General features: G+C 57.6%; 1 protein-coding gene across 7 annotated transcripts in view; it reads left to right on the plus strand.

The window, feature by feature from the left end:
* WHRN (whirlin) overlaps window positions 1–17845 on the plus strand; it is a 90083-nt gene extending 72238 nt beyond the window's left edge. For 2 of the 7 annotated variants that reach the window (XM_035015983.1, XM_035015990.1), the window contains 6 exons: window positions 404–613; window positions 3059–3091; window positions 12215–12286; window positions 13582–14104; window positions 15905–16086; window positions 16642–17845. In XM_035015983.1, the coding sequence (XP_034871874.1) occupies window positions 404–613; window positions 3059–3091; window positions 12215–12286; window positions 13582–14104; window positions 15905–16086; window positions 16642–17238 (1617 nt within the window). In that variant the 3' untranslated portion in view covers window positions 17239–17845. The remainder of the gene's footprint in view (window positions 1–403; window positions 614–3058; window positions 3092–12214; window positions 12287–13581; window positions 14105–15904; window positions 16087–16641) is intronic. The other 5 variants (XM_035015986.1, XM_035015984.1, XM_035015987.1 and 2 more) reach the window with 5 other exon arrangements.
* The last annotated feature ends 5145 nt before the right edge of the window (window positions 17846–22990 follow it).

The raw sequence follows: 22990 nt of genomic DNA on the forward strand, positions 1-22990 counted from the left end.
TGCCAGCTTTGAGAACCCTGCTCTAGAGGAGGTCTGGGGTCCAGAAGCTGCATAAAGAAAGACGTGATTAAACCCCCAGAGGAGTGGTTGCGTGTGGGGAGGTTTAACAGACGAGACGCGATTTGGAGAGAAGTAGGGAAGGGCATTCCAGGTGGGAGGGACAGCCGCGGGCTTCCTGGCATGTTGTGCGTGCTTGCTAAGATGCCAGTGAGGTGAGAGGGAAGCTGGTGTCAGATGAGGCTGGCCCAGCGTCCAGGCCATGGTGCTTGGACTCCTCCTAGGACAGTGGGGAGCCACAGGGGGTTAAGGAGGGAGAGGCCAGCGGTCAAGTTTGCATGCAGGTCATTTGGAGTAGCAGGGGATGGGTCTCCCCCCTGAGTGCCCTGTTTGTCCCCATCCCCAGTTCTCGCTCCTGTCTGAGGTGAGAGGCACCATCTTCCCCCAAGACCTGGACCGCTTCGACCACCTGGTGCTGAGGCGGGAGATCGAGTCCATGAAGGCACGGCAGCCCCCAGGCCCCAGGGCCGGGGACACCTACTCCATGGTCTCCTACAGCGACATGGGCTCATCGACAGGCAGCCATGGCACCTCCACCACCGTGAGCTCGGCCAGGGTGAGCTGCCCCTGCCCCATCCCTGGCTTGATGGCCAGGGGGTGGGGCGTCAAGATCGTGGCTTTGCAGTGAGACGGATCTAGGCGTGAACCTCAGCCCCACCCCTTACCAGCTCTGTCCCTCGCCTTTCTGAGCTTCCAGTTCTTCCCTTGGAAAAACCTCATCGGCGTTGCAGGCCTGATGCGTGCCCAGCAAGGCACTAGGAGACAGCTAGTGACCAAGACGGATGTGGCCCTGCCTCTTGGGCTCGCAGTCTGCGGGGGGGGGGGGGGGGGGGGGGGGGGGGGGGGGGGGTGGGCAGGCTCAGGAAGAAAGGTGAAAAATACAGGTAATGAGACAAATAGAAAACATAGTAACATTCCGTGGCAGGATCCCACCAGAAGCCATGGCCCTGCCTTCATGGGCGTCACCGTGATGGGCTCTTAGCCGAGACACACCCTCTTGTCTTTGGAGTCCACCTGGACTTTCTCCCAGCCTCCCCAGCCTCCCCATGCGGTCCATCCTGGGTTTTGCCCCTCAGATGCTCAGAGGCACATTAACCCCAGGGGACCTTTGCAAGGAAGGAGCAAAGGAAATGCCTTGCTGCTTGGTATGGGAACCTGTTACCCCGTCCGTGTGGCAGGAAGAGCCGGGGCTGGAGGTCAGGAGAGCTGGCGTGGCTCACGCTCTCCTCTCCTGTCTTTAGATCACTCATCTCCACTCTCCTGTGGAAAGGGCGGGGGAGAGCCGCATTTGTCAAGCCCTGCTGCTCCCAGACGCTGAATTGGGCGATCTTACACGTGGAATCTCAGTAGACTTGGGACAGATGCAGTCAGTTGTCCTGCTGGAGGAGCAGAGCTCCGGGGCTGTGGCGACGTCCACGGTTGCAGGCCGGTGGTTAGTGGGCACAGATAGTCACGACCAGCAGGAGACAGCCCTGGGGCAGTGCCCTTTCCTTTGCCGTCTGCTTTGGTTTCTTCTTAGCTCTGGGGATCTGAGTTTCTGGGGCACTTCTATGCCTCTGCCTTCCACCCCTACCATTCTGAGTCACCGTCCTCCCCAGGAGTCCTTGTCCCCGCCTTGGGGCGGGAGTCGGGGGGGTCGGGCAGCGGCCAGGCAGTCCTCTAGGGCTCTGGCTGTGGTAGAGGTAATGTGACACTTCGGGACGAGCAGGTCCCTTCTGGGGCAGGGAAGAGGGCGTTGCCCACCTGGGCCTGCGTGTTTGGCTCTGTGCATGTGCTCTGATGTGGCACGCAGGTGGTGAGCTGACTTGGGTTGCAGGGACCTGGCCCAAGGGGCCAGTTCTCTCTGGGTCCGGCTTCACTGAGATTGGCCTTGGTAATGCCCATGTGGGGCTGCAGGAGCCGTGAGCCACTGCTCTGAGACCTGGGGGACTGCAGGTCCCTTTAGAATGGGGGATGAGAGAGCCGGTGGGGGGGATGGGGTGTGTTTTAGCCTGGGAGGCAGGACCTTTATGTTTAACCCCTGGCTTCTCTGGGCCTCAGTTTCCCCGTGAGTAGAATGGCCCAAAGTCTTTGCCCGAGGTTCTGATGGCAGTCAGGGTAATGATTATGTCCAGCCCAGCACTGGCCTGCCGTGACCTTGCCCAGCCCAGGGATCTCCCCCAAACCTGAGAAGTGCTGGCCCCCACCAGTCTCGGCCCTATGCTTCACTGGCCAGTGCCTCAGTTTCCCCACCTGCACTTGGGCAGCGGTGCTGCTATGCCCAGCTTGTTGGGAGAATTAAATGAGGAGTAACCTGCCTATTGGTGCCAGCATCCCAGAAATACCGTCCAGACCCCGAGGGCAGGTGAAGCCTCTGCTCTCACTGACTTCCCCGAACCTGGCTGGAGAAAACCACCTTGAGGATTTGCAGCCGGGGCCTTGCAGACACCTGGAGGCTTCTGGAAAGCACTAGGTTGAGGCTTTGCTACCCTCCTTCACTCTTTTCCTGCCTCTGGCACCCTCACACGCACAGCCTGGGGCTCCATCCCTCAGACTCAGAGCTTCGCTGTCGGCACAAGGCTTGGGCCTCTCTTTAATGCAGGTTTTCTCTGATCCAGTCTTTTGAACAAGGTCCTCCTTCAGGCTCTGCCTTCCATTAGCAGGTGTGACCTTGGACAAGTCACTTCTCTTCCCCGGGCCTCCCATTTTTCCATCTGCCAAATGGGAGTGACGATCCCAGCCTCGCCTGCTGGCAAGTCCCAGGCTTTCCTTCAAGGAGGCAGTCATCATGAAGGACGGCTGGTTGTGGCAACAGGACCTTTACTTCATCCCTCCTTTATGCTCGCCCCAAGCGTCTAGAGGAAACAGAAAAGGGATCTTGGAGAATCGTGCTCACTTTGCCTTTCTGTGTGTGTGTGCATGCGTGCATGTTTGGCAGAGGGGTGGCTGCTACACCCGCCCCATCCCTAATATTTATTCGATGTATTTTTCTTTTTGCCTTTTGCCCACCCTTCCTCCCCAGGAGCGGCTGCTGTGGCTTATAGACCTGATGGAGGTACCGTCCTTCCTGCCGGGCGGGGCCGTTGGGAGTCCCTTAGCCAGGGTGGAGGTAGGGGGCCGTGGCCTTCCTGCCACCCCCTTATGTCTGCGCCCAGCCCTGGTGGGAACTGGGATGCTTCTTGGTGCTCACTGTCCCTCCTGTTGGCCAGTCCATCAGATTTCCTCAGGCTCTGGGGTGAGAATTCTCTCCGCTTAACCCTCAGCCCTACCACTTCCTTGCTGTGTGACCTCAGAAAGGGATTTTACCTCTCTCAGCTCAGTTTTAGGATCTGACAGATGAGGATGACAATTTCTGCACTGTGGAGCTGTTGAGAGACCTCTTGTCTTTTCACATGCTATAAACTCTGTCTGGAGTGTTCTCTTTCCCACTTCACATGGCCTGGCTGTCTCCTACGTGTGCATCAGCCCTACGCTCACATGCCACCTCTTCCCAGAAGGCTTCCCTGATTCTCTGACTTCCCTATGCTCCTCTAGCCCCCTGGGTGTCCCATTGTCCTGACTCTTGTCTCATTATATTCTAATAACATGTACCAGCCTGGCTAGCTACTCCCCTGACCACAGCAGCGATTGTGTCTAGAGTCACCAATGACTCTCCAGTCCCTAGTGTCTGGCCCAGAGCCTGGCCCATAGGAGCAACTGGGGCCTTTCCTAATAATCATCATTGTTGGCATTTGTCAAGAGGTCTTCGTGGCATTGTGATAATGCTTTCCAGTTGTGTCTTCTTTGACCTTCCCAGTAGCTAGGAGTGGCAGGTACCGCCACGATCCCCACTGCACAGAGGAGAAAACCAAAGTCAGAGAGAGAAGCGACTTGGTCCAGGTCACTCAACTAGTGAGTGGTGGAGTCAGGATTCGGTATTCATCTGCTCACCACCAAGTGCCAGGCACTGGTCTGCGGCCCCAGCACGGGTCCATGAGCTTTCACTGCAATGATGCTGGACCCCCAAATCTGGATGGACAATAATCCAAAGCATTTCTTTCTTGTGACCCAAATCCTGTCCCTCATGGAGCTCACCTGCTTTCCTGTCTCTGCTCAAACGCCTGTCACCTGGCTCTCACCTCTTCCTGGGTTTGTCTTCCCTGGTAAACAGGAGGGACCGGGGACCAGGCAGGGACAACGTCTTTCTCCCATCTGTATGCCCAGTGCCTGCCCAGGCTCTGGAAGTGACTTGGGGCCCAGGAAATGTGGAGCAGAAACTGAAATGAATCCGCCCGCCCTGGCTACTCAGGATTATCTTCTAACATCCCAGCCTTCTAACCCTCTACCTCCCACATGGTAGGCAAATGTCCTTTGCTCTGGCGTTCAGACGGGCAGAGCGGCAGGCAGCTGGCTCACGTGATCCAGATGCCCCAGACAGTGGCCCCAAATGGAGCCAGTTTCCATTTAGCCCAAATTCGGCGGGCCACGCTGTGCAGTTAGCGATCACAGGTTAAGCGTGGCTCATTCTGCAGCCGTTTTCCCTTAAACCAGACAGAATCGATCAGAGGAGATCAGATGCAGCCTTCCGCCATTGACAAATTGTGTTTCTTTTCCATTTGTCTAATGAGAGCCAGCCCTGGGAATTTTTCCTGCCTCCCAACAATGTCATTCCTTCCCATATGGATGTCAGCTGGGAGAGCTTAGCAGAAGCACGGCCTGCCTGCCATTTCTTGAGTTCTTCAGGTGGTACAAGCCAGCCGGGGGCAGAGGGGCTTGAGTGCACAGGCTGGGGAGTCCCGCAGACCGGGGCTGGCTCTCCCCAAGTGCTAGCCCTGTCACCTTGGGCAGGTGACTGAAGATTTTGGAACCTCAGTTTCCACATCTGTACACTAGCCGATAAGACCAGTCATCTGTGGGTTGTCGTGAAAATTCAGTGAGCTCGGGAGTGGACTTGCAGGCGTGGAGTACTTGGGAGCCTATTCTTCTGACACTAAAGGCTGGCATAGGGCACTGCGGGGGATTGCGGGGGAAAGGGGGTTGTAGAGGCCAAGGCCAGCCTTCTACCTACGAAGCAGGTGTCGTTGAGGTCAGGGGTGACTGCTGGGACGGCCCCACCTTCACCTCAGCCCCTTTCCACCTGGAATAGAGAGGTTTGCACTCCAAGCCTCTCGTGTGTCTGGAAAGGGGCACCCTGGGCCCACCAAAGGATGCTGGGCCCGGGGCCCTGCCTCTAAAAGCCTTACTGTCCCTGTCCCCAGGCCGTAAGGTGAGAAGTGGGTGCTGGCCCAGCATGGCTGTCAGCGCTTTGCTCCCCTATGGCCTCTATGCTTTCCTCCTCATCTGAGGAGGGAAAAATCTGGGACGAAAGGAGGGTGGAGAAGCTCAGGCCTGCCTCAGGCCCTTCCGGCTGCAGGGACCCCTAGTGAAGGTAGCTCTTCCCAGAAACAGGGAGCAAACGATCAGAGGACCTTTTCCCACCTCCCGTGTTGTGACTGGATGGGTTTAGAGAGTCCTCTGCTGGGCGAGCCCTCCCGCAGTGGGGGAGCAGGAAGGAGCCCAACTATTGGCTCATTCATCAGCCAGTCCTGTGACAAGCACTCACTGAGCACCCCAAACACCCCCACCCCCCTATCCCGGGCTCTGAGATGACCGCACCTGCTGCCAGGAGGCTTAGCAAGTCCTGTCGGGAGGGCAGCCTCAGATCAAATCACCTACATAAATCACGCCCTGAGAAGTGGGTCGAGGACTCAGGCCCTGACCAATGCAGGCCGTCAGGGAGGAGATGCTTGAGCTGAGATCTAAAGTCATTGGCATCAACCGGGCAATCCACAAGGCAAGGAGCTGAGGGGGCCAGATCGGCATCTGCAAAGGCCCTGAGCTCAAGGTTTGTGGACCCTGGAAGGAACCGTGGGAGGTCAGGAGGGCCAGAATGCCAGGGGTGAAAGGGAGAGGGTACAGGATTAGTAGCAGGAGGCACCGGGGACTCGGGCATTAATCCTGAAACCGTGGAACGCCACTGAGGGTCTTCAGGCAGGAAGTGACATGATCTTGTCTGCATCTTTTAAGATGCTTCCCCTGTGTGTGGAGAGAGCTCAGGGGCGCGGGTGGATGGGGTGACTCGGCGGGGCCACTGCTGCGGTCCGGGCATGCAGGTCTGTCGTCGGGCAGACTGGCCCTGCAGCCCCTGTCCCAGGAAGCTGCTCGGTGCCCAGATCGGGGCACGGCACGGCTGGAGTTCGTTTTTCTGCTTGAGTAGAACAGCCCATTCCCCCCCTAAGAGGCCTCAGCACGAGCGCCCCGCATCCTCAGAACCATAAATTCCTCAGAGGCTTCAGTGAGCCTCAGGGTGTCTGAAATAAGCAACAGTCCTCGCTGCCAGCCCTTTGCGGTGCATCTGCCTCCCCGTGTGGGGACTTGGGGGAGTGCTGGAAGCTGTTTCCAGCAAACAGAACCAAGTCCACAGAGGCCAGCCCTGCTCCTCCGGAGCCTGCAGTCCCCGGGGTATAAAACGGGTCAGACCAGGCATTGACCTAAGACGGGGGTTTTTACCTTTCCTGTGCCATGAACCCCCTCTGGCAGGCTGGCAAGCCCTGGCACCCCTTCTCAAAAGAACAGTCTTAAGTGTTTAAAAGAAAATACATAAGGGTTACCAAAAAAAAAACCAAATCATATAGCAGAACGCCGTTTTCGGAATACCAAACCGATTGGAAACCGGGCGCTTCCTGATGAGCCCGCGCAGTAGCAAGGTCTGACCGGGTCAGCGAGCCTGTTACTGTGAAGCCGGGCTGAGCCCAAGTGGGGTTTGGTGGAATCTGCAGCAGCCGGGATGTGATGGGAAAGACCTAGGACTTCTGCCGGCGACAGTGTTTCCGGCGCTGCTGATTCTGCTGGGCGGCGTCGCCTCCGTTTATAAGGAAGGAAATGTCACGTATGGGCTGGAGGTTCACGAAAAGAGAGAGGCAGTGTTTTCCCTCAGCTGGGTTCTTGGGTCACCGCACCCCTCCTGGAGCCCTGCTCTCCTGCGCCTGTCCTGAGGGCCCTTCCAGCCCTGACCTGGAGATTCTGGGTCATGCGCTCTGTCCACTGAATGAAGTCCGTTTCCTGAGACCGCTGGGAGGGAGATGCATGGGGGCAGAAGGTAGCACGGTCTGTCTGCGCCGCACAGGCCTACGGGGGACTTCTGTGCTTTGGTGAGCAAACATGATGGCAGGAGTGGACAGCTGGTAAAAGTGCCCAGAGCCAGCCAGGAGCCGGCGCAGTTCCCATGGTCTCGGCCACGCGAGTGGGTGTGGGTTCAGCCCTCTGTTTGGGGACCCTGTCTCTCCCGGTCCACCCCTCTGCCCTTCCCTGTGAGCTTCCAGACTTCCGGCCCCACCCCATGCTTGGGGAGCTCGGGAGCAAGACCGTCCAGTCTTCACCAGCATGGCCATCAGCCCAGGATCTGGCTCCATGATCCTTTTGGATCCCAGTCCTGTCCCCTTCACTCCAAGCAGCCCCACTGCCACCCCCCCCCCCAGGAATGCCAGGACTCTGGCTCTACCTAGCTGGTCCCCTCCCCCACCCGGACCTTCCTGGGGTGATGGTCTTGTCCCCCAGCTCCAGCTCTTTCCTCTTTCTCCCTCTCTACCTCCCCCTCCTGTCTTCCTTCTCTCTTACTCCCACACCCCTCTCTGCTTTCCCCTCCTCTGTCCATCCACCTGGCCTCGGGCAGAAATCTCAACCCCATGATGACCTTCCAAGAACTTCTGTGACAGGGTCTCCATTTCCCATCTACAGAGAGGGGAGGCCCATTAGCCTCAGGCCTCTGGTGCATTTAGGAGCAGAGTTGGGGGGGAGCCTGTTGTCCTGACATCAGAGTAAAGAAGCCAGAAGAACAAAGAGCTGAAAATAGCACCTTTATATAAGAGCCTTCCCTGTGTAATGAGGGGATGAAGGAGGAGATACCAGGGAACTGGGCTGGAGCAGGGGGGAAGGAAGAGGAGGGCCTCGTTTTGCTGAGGTGACACCTGGGCCAGCAATCACCTGGAAGCATCACCACTTCCAGAATCACGAGTCCCCCTGGCAGAGGTCAGCATGGGTGGCTGCCCTCCATCATTTCATTTTATTTTGGCCCCATAGTTCCCTCAGACCAGACTCCTGGGATATCCGGGTCCAGACTGGGCCAGCTCAGACAAAAAGAAGTTTTTTTCTCTGAGAGGAAGGGATTTTCTGAACCATCACTGATTTGCGGAGGAAGGAGATGGAGGGAGCAGCTGGTCCTGAGGGCGTCCTGGCTCTTGCAGCAAGCAGTCTGAATAGCAGAGTCAGACCTTGAATATGGCTCTGCTTCCCGCCTCATCCTTGCTGTGTGACCTTGGGCAGGTGGCCTTCCCTCTCTGAGCCTCAGTGACCTCAGCTGTAGAACGGATGAAGGGCTCCCTCTAGCAGGACTCATTGAGCCACTGAGTCTAAACCCTCAGCCGGTCTCTGGCCTCAGTGGGTGAAGGAAGAGGGGGGCCCCAACCAGCTGGCTTTTGTGGGGGGGCACGATGAGGAGGCCAGGATGCACAGGCTGGCTCCTGCGTGAGCTCTGACCTTGATCCTCCTCTCGAAGCCTGTTCCTCGAGCGTTTCTGCTGACGCATCCCCAGGGTTCTTAGCCTGCTGTCTGTAGCTATTTCAGATGCACAAGGAACATGGCTCGGGGACTCGGGGCTCCTGAGCGTCTGGATCTGGCAGATGGGGTCTGGCAGGGCCTGGCTCTGACCCGTCTGCTATTTGCTCCACTTCAGGCCTTCCTCCCAGGGCTGGAGATTTCTCCCCGCTCCTCCCCGCCCCTCCATCCTCACCCTCCAGACTTTCCATCCCTGCCTTCTGAGTCGGCTCCAGGATGCTATTAATAGCAAGGACAGGCTGAGGCCAGGGGCCAGTGATGGCTATATTGTTTCGGGTCAGCAAGGAGCTGACTCCCAGGGCCTTCTGGCTCCTACGATATCGGGGCCCTATCTCATTCTGGGGTCAGGGTAGTGCTGCACGGGCTTTGGGGCTACCCCCACCCGGGTTAGAAACCTGATCCACTGTAGAACGTCTGTGTGGTCTTGGACAGGTCACTTCCCTCTCTGAGCTTAAATGTAGAAGCTGTGAACCGGGGAGGATGCCAGGGCCTGCCTCACAAGGAGAATCAAATGAGATCCTGTAAGTAAAACGCCCGGCCGAGGCCTGGTGCTCCCCAGTTGGTGGTTAGTTCTCTGCCGTACCTCTAAGCGAAAGTCACACCTGCTCTGTGGTCTGTGGCAAAGACATGCTTGTGCTGTCAGGGCTCTGGATCCTTCCTCTCTCTCTCCCAGGGGCCCAGTTGCCACTGTCGGCCACATCAGTGATCCTGAACAACAGTGTGTGGGCACCTGCTGTGTGCATGGCCCTCTGCAGGCTGTTGGGGATGCAGTGACCTGCCCATCATTTACCCCCGTGAGCCAGGGCTGCCTGGTAAATGCTTGTTGACTAAATAAGTGCCCAAAGCTCTGAATGTACCAGAACAGGACAGAATGCTGTGTCTTTGGGCCCACCGTGGACTGTCCCCTGAGCCCCCCCGGGTGCCTGCAGGTTGAGCCCAGGGACAGGCGGCAGTGGCTGCATCTGAGTGTGGCAGAGGCCCCTCCTGCCTGAGCGCTCCTTAGGTGTTAATACGTCAGGCCCACGCGAGAGGGACTGCCGTGAGCCCATTCTGCAGATGAGGAAACCAGCATGGAGCGGACCAGGGATTTGCCCTCCGTCCCCTGGCTGTGAGGGGCAGAGCTGGGGGTGATCTCAGAGAAGCCAGGAGTGGTGCCGCTTACGCAGTGCATGGGAGGGCAGCCCTATCACTGCCCCTCCCGAGGATCCCCTCCTGTCTTTGCATCCCTGAGGCTGCCGGCAGCACCTTCCCGTGAGCCAGTATACAGGGGACAGGGTTGGAGATAGTCGGGACGCTGAAGTTTGCATGGAAGCCTCAGCTTTGTTGGTAAAATGAGGCAGGTGTCCCAGCCTGACATCACAGGACCAGATGAAGAGGCCTGGGTACAAAAGGCTCTAAGCCGGGAGGGTTGGAGGGTTCCCATGACTGGTCTTCGTGATTACGTGTCCTTTGCCTGCCCAGGATGTTCAAGGCTCCAGGAGCATCATTCGAGATGGGGATCAGTGTGGAGTGACCTGGCAGCCTGTGTCCCAGGGAGTATGGTGTCAGGGGACCCCTCCCTCGCTACCCACTGCCTTCACCCTAATCCGAGCCACCATGACTGCTCTCCACGATGGTCTGCAGTAGCTGCCTTGCCTAATTCTCTGCCTGCTGGGGCCCCCTTCATGCCAGCCTGAGTGATTGATGGATTCATTCACCCATCAATTCATTCACGATTCATTTACTTAGTAAATATTTATCAAGCAGCCACAGTGCTAAACACTGAGGATAGAGTAGGGACCAGGTAGTCACAAGTCCTGCCTTTGAAGAGTTTTTACCCTAATAGGAGAGACAAACAAGAAGCAAATCAATAATATAACCTCAGGTGGTGGTAAATCTTATACAGAGAAGTGAAGCAGGGTCAGGGGTTAGACGGGGGTGTGGGGGTGTGGAGGGGTGCTGTTTTAGACAGGGCTGGTCCAGGAAGGCCTCACTGAGGTCAGAGCTAAATGAAGTGAGGGAATGAGTCTGTGGGGGCAGGGAGAGCAGTGAGTGCCAAGGCCCTGGGGTAGGAACCATCCCATCCTGTTGGAGGAGTAGCAAGAAAAGGCCCCGTCACGAGGCACAATGAGTGCAGGCTTTGGAATTTTCTCCAGGGAAAATGGAAAGACCCTGGAGGGTTAGGAGCTGGGGCGAGATATTATCTGACTGATGTTTCAAGGATTGCATCCTGGCTGTTGGGTGAAGGACGTGTAAAGGAGAAAAATAAACCAGGGCGGGGCGTAGGGGTTGTGATTTTAGGTGGGGTCGTCAGGGTAGACTTCTTGGAGGAGGAGATATTTGGGGAAGGTCTTGAAGGAGGTAAGAACGGAGTGTGCCTTGTGGATAGCTGAGTGGGAGCATGTTCCAGGCAGAGGGGACAGGCAGTGTGAAGGCCCTGACGTGCCTGCATTGTTCCCGTGTGGCTGGAGAGGGAGTGAGTAAAGGGAATCTTCACAGAAGACAAATTGACCATGTCGCCATGGCAACCCACTGCCCTCAGCCTCAAGTCCCAGCAGCTCCATGCTTGAGTCATGTGGAACAGCTCGAAGATTCTCATACCTCCTTCCTGCTTTATGCATGCCCTACCCTCTGAAACACCATCATTGCCTCCCCTGCCCAACTCACCCACAAGAATCAACTTTAAGCCATGCTCCCTACTCCAGGAAGCCTTCCTTGATAACCCCTCCCCAGCTGTTTATATGCCTGTAACTCCTCACTCTGTGCACAGTCTCCTCCTTGCTTGCTTGTGTTGAACCCACTTCCTCGAGGCTCCTGAAGGCAGGGGTGGTGTCTCCCCTCCTCTGTGGCCCCAGGCCCTCATCAGTCCAGCGTTGATGGCTGCACTTGAGACGTGAACCAGGTGTTGGTGGCGGAGGCTCGTTGCCATCCTGGGCTCTGTGGGGTGGAGAAATGGCTCCCCTGAGCCCTCAAGAGAGCTACTTTAGAGAGGGGTGCTGCTCAGCCTCCCAGGGACGGCCTGCACATGACCTAACGGCAGCTCAGTGTCACTTGAGGGAGCGTGAGGCTTCTTCCGGTGAGTTAGAGAAGGAAGCAAGAAATGGGCATTTTTGCAAAATAAGGTATGTTTAAACCTTAACTACCTGCCTCACAATTAAAACCATTAAAATTAAAAAAGAGAGAGACTCTACCTCTCACTTGCATCCTGCCATTGTCACACCTTCCTGGGCTTCTGTCTGCGAGCACCTTTGGATTTTGGAAGGCTCTGAGCGTGTGGAGTGTGGCACCTGGGGCCCAGCTCCGGGAGTTCCCAGCCCAGGCCAGAGCCACCCCACAGATAGTTCAGGGGAGGCCTGGAAAGCCTCAAAGAAAAATTGATTTCAAAATGACCGGCAGGAAAATTGACATTAATTTTAATGTGTAAATTTCCCAAGAGCGGGGCATGTCAGGACAAGCAGAACCACAAGAAGGTGTCACGGGGCCCATCATGGGTTGTGGTATCTCGGAGGGCAAAACTGCTTTCTCCCTCTCAGTTTATATTTGCTCAGATTGCTTTCTTCATTTCTAGAACACTCTGGACCTGGAGGAAACTGGTGAGGTTGTCCAGGGCAATATGAACACCCTCCCAGATGTTTCCCTGGTAAGGCCCTCTCTGGCTCTTTCCCTGAGTTTTGCCCTCCCTGGTCTGCCTGAGGCCCTGGGGGGCTGGCTCCTCAGTGAGAGCCATGGGGAGGGGACAGAGGCTCTCAGACCCGGCCCCAGGCCTGTGCACAAGGGCGTCGCTCAGCCCTCTCCGGCGGCGGGAGCCAGGACTACTCTCATCCCTTTCTGGGGATTTCAGGCAGGGAGTCAGGCTGTTTGTTTGCCAAGTAGGTGTTACTTTTGATGTGTTATCTGAATGTTATCATAACTGACACACGGAGTGTGTGAACTCCCTGAAGAGGCCATGTGACCACACCACACCGGAAAGGGAAGTTAAATGTGACCTTGGACCCCTGTGTGCACATCCACAGCCTGGGCAGCATCACTCTGATTCTGACCCAAATAACTTCTGAATGGCCTGGACTCTGGAACCAGCTGCCTGGGTTCATATCCCACCTCTGCCACTGACTCTGTGACTTCGGGCAAGTTTCTTAACCTCTCGGTGCCTTAGTTTTCCCCTCTGTAACATGGGGATAATAATTGTGTACCCGCCCCACAGTTTGTGGCCAGGGGTAAATGAGTCCATTTAAGTAAAGCGTTTGGGACAGTGCCTGCTCTGATGTCAGAGCTTTCAAGTGCTGGATGTTGGCCTAGGCAGAGGGAAAATGGCAATGCCCGTCTCCGCCACTGCTGCTCACCGTGCACCTGCTGGACGGCAGGCACCTGCAAACCCGTGGCGCACGGGGCTTCTCACGTCCCCACACTCCCGCTGCGCAGGTGCAGGTTCCCCACTGCCCAGAGAGGCGCTCCGAGAGGCTCTGTGCCTTGCCCAGGGCCACACAGCCCCCCGAGCCCATGTGACTGTCCCCTTCCGTCCATTCTCTCTCCCTCCAGCCCCGTGCATCTCCTGTCTCTAGGAGCCACGATAATCTTCCCAAAAGAAAAGCCAAAGAAATGCTTTTTCTGTTTTGTTTTGTTTTGTTTTTTCCCATTCTCCGCATCTACCTCTAATTAAGTCTTGTTCCCTGTGACAAGGCCTGGCTGATGCCAAGAGCTTCAGTTCCCACAGGTAACGTTGCCATCCAGGGAGATGCACGCCAAGATGCCGACGCTTATCAGCTGCCGAGATGGGGGGAGCAGTTTTCCATTGGGGTGTTGCATTATTCAGAGTAGCGTGGCCAAGAGCTGATAGAGCGGGACAGCATTCCAGCCGCGGCCTGGGCCACTCGGGGCTCCCCTCCACCAGCTGCAATGGGCTCTGACTCCTTCCACTCCTGTTGGGTCTTTTGGCAGGACGATGTGAAAGCCTCCGAGGCGCTGCCGAGCTCCAAGCCGCCGCCTCCCCCACCGCCTCTGTCCCAAGGCCACAACAGGCCGCCCGCCCAGCCGAGGAAGCCGGGGAAAGAGGACCTCCAGCCACCGTCCTCCGCGTCTTCCCACTCGGGCATCGTCTTCTCGGCCCCCAGGAACCGCAGCCCAGCGGCGGGCACCGCGCCTGCCCCGGGGGCCGCCTCAGCACAAGACTCGCCCTCCTCCCCCATCTATGCCTCTGTGCCCCCTGCCAAGCCCGGCTCTAAGAGACCGCTGGACGCCCACCTGGCCCTGGTCAGCCAGCACCGCATCGGCCCCTTCCCGCGAGTCCAGTCGCCCCCGCACCTGAAGAGCCCCCCTGCAGAGGGTGGCTGCCTCCCGCCACCCTCCCCCTCCGGCCAGCCCGACGCGGCGGGCACAAACCAGCACTTTGTCATGGTGGAGGTGCACCAGCCCGACAGCGAGCCGGACGTGAACGAAGTGAGGGCGCTGCCCCAGGCGCGCAGTGAGTACTGGCCGCCCCCGCGGGGGCTGGGCTCGGGGCGCCCCCTGAGCCGTCCCGGGGCCATCCAGGCCGATCTGCCCATCCGCATAGAGTGGAAGTGTGCGCAGGGTCAGAGTGCCCCGGGAACAGGGTCCTGAGCCCGTGTGGATGTGGGTGTGAGCCCTAGCTCTGCCACTTAAGAATTGTGTGACCACGGACAAGCCATGGGATGGAGATTCGGTGACAGCCCCGCCGGGTGTCTGGGAGGGTTGGGCTCCTCTTCCAGCGCCCCCAGTCCTGGCCACCCTGCAGTCTCCATCTCCCCAGTGAGACTGGGCTCCTTGAGGACAGGGGTGGCCTCTGTGATCTCTGTTCCCAGGACCTGGCATAAGGCGAGGGCTGGGAGAAAAGCAGGTATGGAAAGTACTGTCCCTGGACCCCCAGAGGTCTCCAGATCCGGGGGGCTGCAGGGTCAGAGTGCAGGCTCGGCCTTGCAGACACCTGGGACGAGGCTGCGGCCCCAGAGTTTCCAGAGGGTGTCCAGCTGAGGAGGTGGACAGCAGTATAAGGCCGGTTTTTCCCTCACAGAAAGCCGGAAACCTTGGCAGGCCCTAGATCTGGCTCTAGATCGCCTCCCTCCCCTTAGCAAGTTGTGTGCGTTTTGCTGGATTCTGCTGCCATCTTGTGGCTAATGGGATGTATAGGTCCAGCCGTGGCCAGGGGCTGTGAACTGAGTGCCTGCTGTATGCCAAACAGTGGGCACACTAGGATGCAGAGTGCAGGGTCCCTGGGCTCAGGAGCTCGGTGAGGGAAGGCAGCTGAGGGGACAGCAGGCAGGATGTGATGAGACAAACCGGAGGTATCACCTGGCCCTGAGCCCAACACACGATAATAAAATCCGCCTGTTGTGCAGGGTTTCCTGGGCACCAGATACGGTTCTGGGGGCCCTGCCTCTGTTAGCAACTCGCCTAACCCTCTCAGCAGCCCTGTGAGGCTGGTACTGTTGTCCCCATTTTACAGATGAAAAAGCTGAGTCACAGAAAGTTAACTGTGGGGCAGTCTTGCGCAAGTCTGTTCTCTTGCAGGCTTCACTCTATACATCGTATCTAATTAAGTCCTTATGATAATGCTTCTAGATGGGCATCATTGCTCCTATGTTGGAACAAAACCAGGGAGGCTCAGAGAAGCTATGTAACTCACCTGGCGTTGCTCGAGCTGGGCACAGAGGATTCAGACCTGACCTGCTGGTCTCTAGACTGTCTCAGATTCAGGGGCCCAGCCGTCACACACACAGCAAAGCAGCTGGGGTTTGACTGGTGAATGAGGGTATGTGCCCACCACTCAGCTCAGGCCAGTGGGGTTGTGGAGGGTACAGACTAGGCATGACAAACCTTCCCTTGTTTTATTGAGAAGCTAGAAATTTTTTTTTCTGTGAAATACCCTAATTTGAATGTGTTGGTTCATTATTAAAATTTGACAGCATTGTGCAAGTTAAAAAAAATAATAATAACCCACATCTGTAGGCTGGGTTTGCCTCCTGACCTCTGTTTTCATCACTATGCCATGGGCTGAGAACTGGGTGGTCAGAGCAGAAGTCTTGGCAGCCTCGGGACCAGCCCCGAGTGGAAGGGCAGATCTCAGTGGTGGAAAGGTGGTGGGGAGTCTCGCCTCCCTCCGGCCCTGTGATCCCTTCATTCCTCCCTAGTCCATGCCTGGGGAATCCCCACAGCCTTCCAGCCTGCAGCCCCATCACCTCCTCCAGGAAACCCTCCCTGACCCCAGCGGTATAAACTGCCACTCTCCTCCCGTTCCCCCTCCCAGCAGGCTCCACACTCTCCCAGCTCTCGGACAGCGGGCAGACCCTGAGCGAGGACAGCGGTGTGGACGCCGGTGAGGCAGAAGCCAGCGCCCCGGGCCGAGGCAGACAGACGGCACCCACCAAGAGTAGGAGTAGCAAGGAGCCACCTCGGGACGAGAGGACCACAGAGGGGGCTGCCAAACCGGTGAGTGAGGAGGAGGGGATGCAGAGGACTGAGGGGAGGGCAGCCCCAGGTGGGGAACAGCAGGTCCCCGAGCAGGATTCAGCTTGACAAGTGACCACCATGGGGAGGAAGTGAGCCCCCATCACCAGAAGGATGTGGGTCCCCAGAGCAAACACTGGATCAGGAGTCTGGAGGCCCAGTTTAGGTCCCACTTTGGCCACTGACATTGACAAGCCAAGCACTAAAATTTGGCCTTGAGGGTCTTCCAGCTCGGGTCTGAGTTGGCGTGCTGGCTAAGGCAGTCAGGCCTGGGTCCGAGTCCTAGTACCACCACCAGGCAGCCTTGGGCCTTCCCCTTAACCTCCCGAGCCTCGGGGGTTATTGTAGCAATCAGAGAGCTGGGAACACCAGTTCTTAGCTTAGTGCTCGCATTCTGGCGCTCCCAGCCCGGGGCTGGAGTCTGAGCCCTTTTGACCCAGTGGCATGTCATGGCCAGCCCAGCCCCCTCCCCCCGCCCCCAGCCAGGCCTGTCCACTGAGAAGGCCTCAGCACTGGTCTCCTTGCTCACACGCACAGCCTGGACTCCTGGAGCCCACGTCCACCCTGGTCCGCGTGAAGAAAAGCGCGGCCACCCTGGGCATTGCCATCGAGGGTGGTGCCAACACCCGCCAGCCCCTGCCTCGGATCGTCACGATTCAGGTACCTCCGTGGGCCCCACTCGACCATCTCTCCCTACCCCTGAGGGCCCCTCTCTCAGCATCCCCAGGGTTCTGCCACAGACGCCCACCCCCACCCCCCGGGGATGACCCGGCCGCCAAAGGCAGACCCAGGCCCTTTGCCCTCCCTGAGCCTGTTTTCCTCGTCAGGGCAGCGGACACCCAGATTGTAGCCTGCTTGGCGGTGTTGGGCCTGACCTGGCGGGTGTTTAAGGCAGGCCAGCCTCGCCCTCAGCTGCCCCGAGTGCCCCTGCCCTGTGTCTCGCCCCTGCAGCGAGGTGGTTCAGCCCACAACTGTGGGCAGCTCAAGGTGGGCCACGTGATCCTGGAAGTGAACGGGCGGACACTTCGGGGCAAGGAGCATCGGGAGGCGGCGCGCGTCATCGCGGAGGCCTTCAAGACCAAGGAGCGAGACTACGTCGACTTTCTGGTCACCGAGTTCAATGTGATGCTCTAGAGGCGGAGGCCCGGAGGCCTCCCACTGTTGCCCAGTCCCCGGCCCCGGCCCCTCCTCCCTCCTGGCACTGTTAAGCTCCTTGAGGGCCCGAGCTGCATAGCCAGGGAGCAAGAAGACGTCCCCCCACTCTTTCCCGGCCCACTGGCCCGGAACCAGGAGAAGAAAGCCGGGGGAGGCAAACAGAAGGTCAGGTCGGGATCTGGTGCCATGCGTGGGGTACACGGTAGGCGCTCAGTATAAGCAGCGGGTGTCAGGAAGGAGAGAAAGTCCACCTGAGGCCTGCTAGGGCCTGTTCCCCTGGGTTGGGGAGGGGCACTGGTCCCCGTTACCCCGCCAGCTAGGACCTGGCCCATCCTCCAGATGTCTGAGCCTTTATGTGGAGTGAGGCCACGCGAGAATTCGTGGACACGGCCCCCAACCCAGGGGGCATTTCGAAGGACCTATAGTGCCACAAATAAGCATCAAGCACCCCCCCTATTCACACCCCCATTCTTCCTGGCTCCTCATCCCCCCATAGTATTTATTATTTATTTCCCTCTCCTCACCCCTGGGGACCCCAAGACCCCAGCTTCCCACCCCGTGCCCAGCCTAACCCAGAGGCCTTGCAGGGGACGAGTGATGTCAGTGTATTTATATACAGAGCTTATGTCTTTAATTTTTCAATAAAGAAACCTGAACAAGGTTAGGGTCCAGCGTGCTGTGTGGCCTGCCTTTGTGGCTGGGTTTTGATTGCTCCACCTGAGGAGGGGGGTTAGAACAGAGCAACACACACCACCGGCCTCTCCCCCGCCCCCCACGGCTCCGTGTGGGACACACAGCAGGTATGTGGGGGCACCCGAGCCACACCCACATCTTGGAGCGCCTTACTTGAAGGTCGTTCACAGAAAATACTTTTAAATTAAAACACACAGGTGTGTCGTGGGACCGAATGCACAATGTGCAGGGAGGTTTTCAGACACAGGGAGGTGGCCTGCCTCAGGGGGATCCCAGAATCGGACTCTGTGATGAGTCACCGTATGCAGGTGATTCATGAAGGCAGCGCTTTAGTTAGACCCGTAGGGAGTGGAGAAATCCGGATGGGGAAAGGGAGGAAGCCAAGCAGGGGGGGATTTCAGGGCAAGTCCCTGGAGGGTGGCAGCGACCTGATCCCACAGGGGGCTCTGGAGTCTAATTGAGCCCAGAGTCATCCCCACTCAGGGCAAGGGGACAGGGCTTTCGTGCTGTCAGTCTTTGGATAAGGCCTGGGGAGGAGAAGGGGGAGAGAGGCAGTAAATTCCCAATCACATTCCCATTCTTCACCTGTGCAGGCCAAGCTGTTCCAGGAGCCAAGGGCAGGGGGTGTTAGAGGCAAAAACACATGGGGGGGGGGGTTGCAGAGAGGGGAGGGGGGCAAAAAATGGTCTTCTGCACAGCCCCCAGGCCCATTTCCTTCAACCCCAGGGTTTCTCTGGGACAAGAAGACTCTGAGAAGTCCTGCTTTGTGCAGCCCCTGTGTTCAGAGGTCAGCCAGAGGTGGGTTAGGGCAGCTGATTCCACAGACCTGCACCAGATCTTGCTTTTAGCTGCCCCTGCCCTCTCCCCAGCCCAAGGAGACGACCTGAGGCCAGGGCCCAGGATTCCACTTGACCTCTGAAGCAGCCATTATCTCTGAAACCCCAGCCTCTCCTGCAGGAACTCTGTATGCCCCTTCCCAGTCCTAATACCCCTGCAGGGAATAACTCCCACCTGGCTGTCAGGCCCCAGATCTCCTGGCATGGGAGGAGTCAGGGAAAATGGCTGTGGTAAACTGAATAATGACCTCAAAGGTATCCAGGTTCCTGCGATGTGTGGATGTTCCCTTTTGTGGCGAAGGGACTTGGCCTATGGGATTAAGGCATTTAGATGGGGAGTTTGAGCTGGATTTTGTGGGCGGGCCCCATGTAATCCCAAGGGTCCTTGTAAGAGGGAGACAGAGGGAGACTTGATGGGAGGAGGGAAGTGTTGGTGTTGCGGGTAAGGAAGTAGAGGTTGGGATGTGCTCTGAAGATGGAGGGAGGGACCTACCAGACCAGGAATACAGGCAGCTACTAGATGCTGAAAAAGTCAGGGAAAGAGATTCTCCCCTCAGAGCCTGCAGAAGGAACCCGCCCTCCTGACACCATGAGGACAGACTGACTTTGGACTTCGACCTCTCTTTGTAAGAGAACAAATGAGGGCTGTTTGAAGCCAAGAACTGGGGATAATCTGTTACAACCACCCCAGGAAACAAATGGAGTGGGGCCACGACTACTTGCCTCTGATGGAGGCTGGGATGCTGGGCATGGGCCCCCCACACCAGGCTCAGAGTCAGGCTTAGAGTCAGCCCCGGGGAAGACCATGGCAGTCAGGATGATGGTGATGGTGAACCAAGGGCCCTCTGGCCTTAGAAATGCCACACCTTTTGCAGTCTCAAGTCCTCATGCATCTTGTTCTGAACTGAGAGGTTTTCGTCTATCACCAGCCCACAGTGAATTTCAGCCCAGCTGCTGACCCACTCTATGAACTCTGGGCAGGTCGTGACCTCGTGACCATCCGTGCCTTGAACCAGCCAACTCTCCACAGGGTCCAACTCCAGGAGACTAGAAAGCTCCCAGCAGCTGCTGCCCACTGCTCCAGGTTTGAACTCTGAAAAAGCAGGGCAAGAATGAGTTTCTGGAGCTGTCGTTTCTAGAATTCTTGGGCCCTACTCTGGGCTGTGGCCCATTGGGCGTTAGGGTCCCCCTCCCAGTGGAATTTTAAACAAACTTTAAAAATATTCCTTTGCCAGTGGGCTGAGAAAGGTCAAGTTTCTTGCCCAAAGTTGCATAGCTAGTGGGTAGTAGAGGCCAAATTTGGACCCATGGCTGCTTGAAGTCCACATCATAAAGCCAAGGACAAGCATTGTGTCCTGCTGTCTTCTGAAGGGACCCCATACCATGGGTTAAGGCAACTTTGAATAATGGAGGAGGGAGGGGTCAGAGGTCCACCCTGGCCACACATACCTGTGGCCCTCACGACTTTATTCATGATGCCAGAATTAGGGCAGAGGGTGGTGAGGGGACGGTATTGCTAGAGAATCTCAGGGTCTGTTGCTAGACAAGAAGGCAGGAAGAGCGTGTGTTTTTGGCCTGAGCCAGGGCCTGCCCAAGCAAGGGCTGAGTTGGCCTTCAGATTACCTGGAGCTCGCTCTGCTTGGGAGAAAACAGGGTGAGGGATAGAAGAGCCCCATGTGAGGAGTACAAGCATAGAGAACAAGACCCCGCTCAAGGGGGCCACGCTTCAGAGTCTGACATCTGCAATCAAATTCCACCTCTACTATTTCCTGGCTGTGTGATCTGGGGCAAGTCACTTAACTTCTCTGAGCCTCAGTTTCACCATTTTTGAAATGGAGGGCACAGTATTCGTCTAGCTTGTAGGTTATTATAAGGATTTGCTAAAATGTTCGCTGCTGGTACAGATGACACGTCCAGTGCACAGAAGTGCCCCTGTGATTATTACTGGGTGCCTGTAGGAGCCTCGGGCCCCCTGGGGAAGCGGAAGAGCATTCTGCCGGGAGGACAGAGAACTGGCTGCAACACAACGGGGCGCGGGTCCCTGGGGGAAAAGTCTTCCTGTCTTGGGGCCTATCAACCCCCTTGTGAAATAGGGTTGGTGGAGGAGCTCTTGAAGTGAGGGCCATTGATTTCTTTCTTCTGGGCTTGGCTCTGTGTTTATTTTACCCCTCCCCTCTGCAGCTCTGTGAGGCTGGCCTCAGGGATCCCATTTACCCGAAGTTCAGTGGCAGAACTGGGGCGGGAGCCGAGGTCAGGTTGACACTTTACACCGCCTTCCTTCAGGGTGAGCTCTCAGCGGACGACGGATCTTCTGTCCTGCACTCCCCGCGGCACCCCGGGCAAGTTCTTGTCCCTCTGGAGACCTGGGTTTTCCCGCTTGCTAATGGGGGTTTGGACTCGAACAGACTTGGAGGGCAGCGCCCACACCTACCTACCTCACAGGAGACGACAGAGCATAGGAAGAGCTTACGACAGTTCTTGACCCATCGGAACTCAAGAAAAGTTTATTATTAAGGTTCTTATTACTGTTGCGGAGCAGCCCGTTTCAGCGACGAACGTTTGTGGTTTCTTCCTCACTGTGGCTCCATGCGACCTTGCACAAATGTCCTAGCTCTGGGCCTCAGACCCCTTTATGCACCGGGGCGGGTTCCAGGAGGGACACGAACCTCCCAGATGTGAGCTTCTCAGCGCCGGGGCCGAGTCCGAGTCCCTGAGGGCGGGCCGCCCGCGGCCGCCTCTCTGTGATTGGTGGAGCTTCCCGAGGCCCCGCCTCCCGGGGCCCTCCCCGCCCGTCACAGGCCCGCCTCGGGGATTAAGCAAAAAGTCACCGCCCCGCCCCGCGCCGGGATTGGAGGCCTTTGTTTGCCGCTCAACTCCAGGAAACCACCGGCGCGCGGCGACAGCCAGCAGGTGAGGCGCGGGGAGGGGCTCGCGGTGGGTCCCGGGCGGGTGCCGGCCCCTCGCTGGGTCTCAGTTTCTCGGTCTGGGGAATGGGGAGGAGAGTGGACAGCGCCGGCGGGCTCCGATCCACAGGGACTGCGCTGCTTTCGGCCTCTCCCACGTGGAAACCCCACGCGCGCGGGAAGGAGACCCGCCACTCCCGGAATGGGAGGGAGCCCTGGACCGGCGATTAGGGTCCAGTCCTAACCCCGCCGGCTGCGGGGTGCCGCAGTCCCCACCTTCGGCCTCAGTCTCCACCTCCGCACAATGGGGGCGTTGGCTTTCTCTCTCCCTCTCTCTCTCTCTCCAGCTGGGGCTGGTCTCTGGGCGGGGAGGGGTCCCGAGGGAATCCGGGGGTGGTCCTTGGCGGGGCCTCGGGCTGTGTTTGGGTTGGAGGTGTGGCCCGGGTAGCTGTGGTTACCGGGGAGGTGGGACTTCTCTGTCCTGGGATTTGTGCGAGGTTCGTTCACCCGGCAACAACCCGCGTAGCCTGACAACTCCGAGCCGCACAGCCTCCCCGTACGCCTACCGCAAGTTTCTTTTCCTCTTTTTGGCAAGGGGACGGAGGTCGAGCAAGGGCCAGCAGTGAGGGTGGGCAGCTCCGACAGTGGTAGGAACTGGAATGGACTGAGAAATCAGGCCAGCCTTTCTTGGTACACAGATGGGGAGACCGAGGCCCAGAGAAGGGGCGCGTCTTGCCCGAAGCGCACAGCAAGGCAGGCGCAGAGCGGGCCTCTCCCCAGTGTGATGGGGCTGGCGCGGGCGGTGGGCGATCTTGGACGAGACTCTTCCCGGTTCCTTTCGCCGGCTTTTGTTGAAAGCCGTGACCGGTTGGAGAGGATCATTACCTACGTTTCAAAAGCTTGTACTTCTCAGTGATAAAGTTGGAAAGGAAGGTTGTTGATAACAAACCCGGGCTATTTTGGAGCGGCGAAGAGTTGCTGGGACAGGTTGCAGAGAAAAGAGACATTGTTTCTGTCCTCTAGAACAGAAGGAGAAGAAATTGTGGAAACCAAAGCGTGAAGGACTGAGGTTAGACACCTAACAGGGACTTCCCAAGAGAATTTTCCAGGCACCACCTTTGGAGTTGGTGGGTTTTAATTTTTGGCTGTTGCTTTTGTTTTGTCAAGAAAACAGAATCTCTGCCCCTCTGTTTGAGGGGGCCTAAGTCTGGCTTAGGAGGATGGATCCCATGGTGTTTTGGGTGCTTTTTGAGTTTATTCTCACAGGCGGTCTCAGTTCTTCTGCAGGAGGGAGAAGGT

Source organism: Mirounga leonina, unplaced genomic scaffold (genome assembly GCF_011800145.1).
Source record: "Mirounga leonina isolate KUSES-001 unplaced genomic scaffold, KU_Mleo_1.0 Mir_170, whole genome shotgun sequence".
NCBI classification, from domain to species: Eukaryota; Metazoa; Chordata; class Mammalia; order Carnivora; family Phocidae; genus Mirounga; species Mirounga leonina.